This window comes from Quercus lobata, chromosome 10, assembly GCF_001633185.2.
Source record: "Quercus lobata isolate SW786 chromosome 10, ValleyOak3.0 Primary Assembly, whole genome shotgun sequence".
In the NCBI taxonomy this organism is placed as follows: domain Eukaryota; kingdom Viridiplantae; phylum Streptophyta; class Magnoliopsida; order Fagales; family Fagaceae; genus Quercus; species Quercus lobata.
The window spans coordinates 37,908,745-37,914,942 of record NC_044913.1 but is presented as its reverse complement, the minus strand read 5'-3'; the positions used below and the strand labels follow the sequence as shown (position 1 = coordinate 37,914,942).

Genomic DNA, 6,198 nt, shown 5'->3' with positions numbered 1-6,198 from the left:
TACAGCGAAACCAAACAATGTCAAACGAACATTCTAGAGTCCAGTTGGTCAGGTCGGCCTCATGATAAGGGTACTCCCGTAATTTCATTCATTCCCAGGCCCTTATATACTTTCGAAACCCCACGAATCGGTAAACTCGCTTAACGATTAAGATTTCGATCCTATAAATTTGCTTCTCTCTCTTTCTCTCTCTCAAACAAACGAGACCGACTTTATTGCTGTCCCGAATTCCCAGAAAATAATTTAAAACTTAATTTGATTTCTTTACAAAGTACAAAAATTTAAAATATCACAACGAAAAAAAAATTATAAAGAAATATAGAAAATAAAATAAAAGTAATTGGATGTCCGTGAAATCTCAGAATCCAAACACTCACAGAGAACCCTAACCCCAAAACAAAACTCCCAAACAAAACGCTTTTCTTTCCCTCCCAACCCCTCTCTCTCTCTGAAAAGTTAGACTGAACCACTTCTCTTCCTCCAGATTCAATCTCAACCGTCCGACCTAGAACCTTCAGATCTAGATCTAGAGAGTCTTCAGATCTGATACACGCGCTATGGTTGTGAACGGAAGGCCATTAAAGAGGATGAAGAGGCGCGTGACGGCTGATCTCCACGATTTCTTGAACTTTCCTTCCTTGTCTTCCATGGATGGTAAAGAAGGTGCGTTCGGAGGACCGTTCAGGACGCGCGTGAAGGAGTTTCTGACGAAGCACGCGCTTCTCCCTCCTCCTTCGTCGCTGTTCCCTCACCTGCTTACGTGGCAGATGCTGTTCCGCGTCGGAGATGTCACCGACGGCCCTGATTCGCTCCCCGATGTGGTCTACCTTGACGTAGTTGAAGAAGATGTGGCTAGATCCAGATCTGTGTATTGCGACCAGTGCCGAGTTGTTGGTGAGTCACTCACCGAGCCAATTCACCGATTCCCTAACTCTCCCTCCCTCTCTTTATTTTCTTGTTCTATATCTTACAAATATCGTAGTCATCTCGTATTACGAGATGCTTTTTTTTTTTTTTTTGGTTGCTAAGTAAGATAATACTTACTAAAATAGTGCATTCTGTGATATTATTGAGTGTTAATCAAGGGATGAATAACTGAGAATAACTTGTTGAAAGTTCTAAAAAGTTTTTTTCACTCAATTTATCGTGAGAATAAAATGGCGATATGATATGAAATAAGATATTTATTATTGAGTGTTAATCAAAGCGATGGATTTACGTGAAATAAACTGAAAAAGTTGTTGGAACCAAGCTGTGGATGTTTATGTCACTCAATTTATCGTGAAAATATCACGATATGATGTGAATTGAGATATTTTTTAGTAAATAAAATAGTGGGGATATATTTAGAAGAGTGTGGGTCCAGTTTGACATGATAAGACAAATAAAAGTAGATATGTGGGGTCCATATGATTGAAATGGATGTTATAATGTTACCCGTTTGTCATTGGCTGCTTGTATTCTTCACACGTGGCATACATGAGGACCGTGTATTATTGGTTGGAATTGGAACAGCATTCTTTCGCTGTTGCGTCACAGCTATTATTTCCTTTTGTACCCTAAATACCCTTTAAGAAATTGGATAATTTCGTGCCTTTTTATTTTTAAATTACAATTGTTTGCCCCTTATGTACCCTAAGGCTTTGATTAATTGCTTTCATTGGATTTTTTTTTTTTTGAGAAAAGCTTTCATTGGAATTAATTTTATTGATACCTATGAATTGATTTTTGTTTTTATTTTTTTACTTTTTTTTATAGATCATCACCCTATTCATTTTACTGTTTACTTTCTTTTTTATTTTTTTTTTATTTTTTATTTTTATGTTTGGACCAATGTTTGTTGTGACACGTCATGAATTCTATGCTTTTGGACATTTAGCTTTTTTTTTTTTTTTTTTTGGGATAGAATAAGGTTTGGGTTCACATGAATCTAAGTAGTAAGATGGGCCCATCTCTTTTGTTACTACTTCTAATATTAAGATGGACCCATGTGAGCTTTGGTTAAAATCACCTGAAAATTTGTGTTTAATTTTGTCTGTTGTTCTTTTTTTTTTTTTTAAATGAAAAATACAACCCTGGAAATTTGATAATTTGTTTTGGGTTTTTATTAAAAAAGAAAAAGAAAAATAGAGGTTTTTGTTCTATTTGGTTCTTGTTTGTCACTATGCAAATCATCTTGTCTGTTTTCTGAGTTGTGGGACATTGCTAAGATATAGCTTCTAAAAAGATTGCGGTTACTAACTTATTATCAAAACTTCAGGTTGGAGTGGGCATCCTGTATGTGGGAAACGTTATCATTTTATAATAAAGGCTGATGATAGTTCCATTGGTGGGTATCACAAGCCATGCATGTGCTGTGGAGATGTTTTGCATCTGTCAGAATCCAAGTGAGGACCATTACTTTTTCTCCTCTTTTTGCCCATTTTTTATTGTATGATTGAAATGTAGTAGCTCTTATGTGGGTGTCAGATATGTGATTAGTATGCTATAATCTAGCTGAAGTTTGTTTTACTTCTCTTCAATTAAATTTCAGAGGTTCAATTCAGTTATCAAGTGTTGTGACCCTAGCATATGCTGCCAAATGCACATTATGCGGAATTATGATAACTCAGTCCTCAACCATATTTTCTTAGATATACATCTTTAACTGACTTTGTCATGGAGAACTATTACGCATTTTAACTTCCTTTCCAAGTATTGGTGGTTGCGCTAAAGTGATTTTTCTATGTAATTGAGTTAAATAATGTTGTCACGTTTTATAAATTAATTTTTGCAAGATTTAGTTGTGCATATGTATATAGAAACATCTATTAGGCATATAGCTTGTCATTGATGCTTATTTCTTAGAACTGAAATTTGGTTTTCTACCATTATGTTGTTAATAAATATCATGAGAGCACTGTAACAGTTGTCGTAATTTGTTCGTTAGGAACTGTATGGACACTGAATTTTATGGCCTTATGAGAACTCTGAGATTGATTTCATTGGTGTTAAATTGGTTTAATGCAAGTATTTATACAAAAGTATGACCTTTTTGCCGCATTTAATTAGTTTGAAAAGGATGGTATCATTATTTGTGCGATGCATGATATGCCCTTTATTGCAGGTGCAAGTCATGCAACCAAGTGACTAGTACAGATGATGCTGAAGATTGGGTGTTCCACCAGTTGGAAAACACAACTCACCTTTTACATGGTGTGGTTCATTCAAATGGTTATGGTCACCTTCTTAGGGTTAATGGTAGGGAAGGGGGCTCAAGGATTCTCTCTGGATATCATATCATGGACTTCTGGGATCGCCTTTGTAAAATACTTGGAGTCAGGTTGAGATCTTTTATTGTAACTACAGCTTCTCGTTTGTTTTCTAATGGAAGTGTTTCTATTATGTTTATGAGCCAGTTAGTTTCATCTCCTCAATCATTTTCTTCTAGAATTATATTTTATATATATATATATATATATTTGCTTCCTTTTTTCCCCCTCCTTTTCCCCCCTCTTGCTATATTGTGAGAAGTTCAGTGAAACGGTCTGTTTTATAATCATTTAATTGGAAGATGTACTAGAATCACATATCATATTGGCTGCTACGGTGGCTACCTCAAAGTAGGTACATTGAAGAATGCAAAGAACATGAAAATTTTTTAATATTCATGGGGAGTTGTCTATCTATATCAATTTGTTAATTGAAGGTTCAATTAAAGACTATATGATGCTGTTTTACTTTGAGAGGATTCCTGTTTTGCTTTTCATTTGTCTCATGATGTGCTAACAAGATTGCTTGGTCTCTGTTTTTTATCATATCATGTTTCTTTCTATTTTGCCCTCCATCTTCTGATGCGAATGTGCTGATGGATGCCTTTTTTTTTTTGGAATTATGGATGCCCTTCTAGTCCAATGTTATTTTTTAAATTTAGTCGCATCTTAAAGTCCAATTTATTTATTCATTCCATGTTCATACATCAACAGAAAAGTGAGTGTGATGGATGTGTCAAAAAAGTATGGGTTAGAGTACCGGCTGCTTCATGCCATCTCCAAAGGCCATCCATGGTACGGTGAATGGGGTTATGAATTTGGTGCTGGTAGCTTTGCTCTCACCCTTGATGCCTATAAAATGGCTGTTGAAAACCTCTCCAGCCTGCAGTTGTCCATCCTTCTCTCTCGGGGACAGGAATCCTGCACTCGCCTGCAGGACACGATCTCACATTATCAGTCCTTAGCGGGGCGTAAGCTTGTAAATATAAGAGATCTCTTTTGTTTTTTGATGAGCTTGATACATGATGCCCACAAGTCTCCGTCTAGGGTCGATGATGTCCCCTGCAAGAAGCGTCATATCTCTACTTCGGCGGCAGTATTTTGTTCATGGAGTGCGACTGATGTTGAACGGGTGGAAGAAGCCATTTTCAGAGTTCTTCGTGCAGTGTCTGGCTCTAATTGGGTAAATTGCCGTCTTCTTAGAAGCGCTGTTTTTAAGGTGGCTCCTCCAGAGCTCCTAGATTATTGCCTTGGGAAACTTGGAGGGAAATTGGCAGCTGATGGTATGGTTGTTAAAGCCCGATGCAATCCTGATTCAGGAGCCCTTGAGTACAGGTGAGTGGTCATTCTGGTTGTTACATGCTGTGTTTGCTGTGAATTGGTTTAGTCGTTTGAGAAAAGAATCATATGATTGTTGCACATAGGATTTTCTTTAAGCTGTAAAAGACTGCTTAAACTTGTGATTTGGAATAAAATATCCATCCCATTGATATGTTTATCCTTTTGTTGTGTTACTTGTTTGGACTGATTGTACTTTATCGTTTACAGACTCGAGCCTGGAAGTGGTTCCATAGGTGAAACAACTGCTTGCAGTGATTCTTCGATTTCAAAGTGCTCATCTGTAGAAAATCTTCTGCAAGATCTCAGATACATGTATGAATCCTTGCTCCACCCTCAAACTATGGTAAACTATGACCCTCAGGCAACAAGGAATATTGCAATCAGCTCAGCAGAGAAGCTCCTTGACTGCAAGCACTTTGTGAAAAACTACAAGGTTGAGAACATGTCATCCATTGCAAACCCATTTGCTGTATGCCTGTCATGTCAAGTGGAGCTCATAGATGAATCTGAAGAGTTTACCACAAATCCGCCGCCGGAGTTGATTATCCTTCCCCCATATGCAACAGTTTCTGACCTTAAGCTTGAAGTGTCCAAAGCATTTCAAGAGGTATATCTGATGTTTAGAAGATTTCAAGGGGAAGAGCTAGTTGGCTTTGGTGGTGTAGATGATTCCACCCAGGTCAAACTTTTGCTAGGGTCAACTGAATCAGTTCGAGTGCGAGGTAGGTGCCTTGGGAAAAATGGACTGAGTATGTATAGAATGGAGAGGGGTGTCGAGAGGTGGACGGTGGATTGCAGCTGTGGGGCCAAGGATGATGATGGAGAGAGAATGATGGCGTGTGATGTTTGTGGTGTGTGGCAACACACTAGGTGTTCTGGTATCAAAGACTCCGATTCTGTCCCATCCAAGTTTGTTTGTCAAAGATGCAGGAATTCCAACCGAAATACCAAAGCCAGTGGACACTGCAAGGATGAGACTGTTGCTGTTGGTAGCGGAAAGAGCTTGACTGCTCCTTTTGATGTTCGCTGAGGTTTTGAACGTTTGTAAAGGTTTATTATTTTTATTTTTTAGGAGTTTTTTCCTCGGGCCAAAACAAATGTGTACATAAGAAACAGGCCAAGAAGATTGCATTAGGGCGGTCGACTTGTTTTTGGACTCCTACCTCCTTTTATCTTGTACATATTCTACCAATGACAGTAGTCCTTAACAAGAAGCGAGAAAATGAAATTAACACGAATGATCAAGAAAAAAATTAAGTACCTAATTGCTGCATTACTTCAGTTTCTTTCTTTATTTCCTTGCCATTACTTGAGTTAAAACTTTCCACCCATTTTCTTTATAATACTTCGATAGTTACATTGACTGGGAGTTTGGATTTGAATCCTCTTCTTGCTAATTGAAGAGGTAATGTTACAGCCTTACAAGTTCGTGGCCTAAAACAAAGCTTTTAAAATGCTGTATCTAATCAAATAAACATATATGTATATACACACACACACACACACTAAAGTCAATTCACAAGAAAAGATAACATAATTCATATTAAGTGGTGTAATATTTGATCCTATTCCTACATTGAGTGGTGTAACTTCAAATGGCAAGCAA

At 37.5% G+C, this 6,198-nt stretch overlaps 1 protein-coding gene across 1 annotated transcript; it reads left to right on the top strand.

Annotated features, from left to right (window-relative positions):
* The first annotated feature begins 210 nt into the window (after positions 1–210).
* Positions 211–5,868, top strand: LOC115963592 (PHD finger protein At1g33420-like). The gene is made up of 5 exons (XM_031082660.1): positions 211–894; positions 2,261–2,387; positions 3,107–3,322; positions 3,966–4,586; positions 4,800–5,868. Exons 1-5 carry the CDS (start codon positions 558–560, stop codon positions 5,620–5,622), a joined length of 2,124 nt encoding a protein of 707 aa, XP_030938520.1. The 5' UTR covers positions 211–557; the 3' UTR covers positions 5,623–5,868.
* The last annotated feature ends 330 nt before the right edge of the window (positions 5,869–6,198 follow it).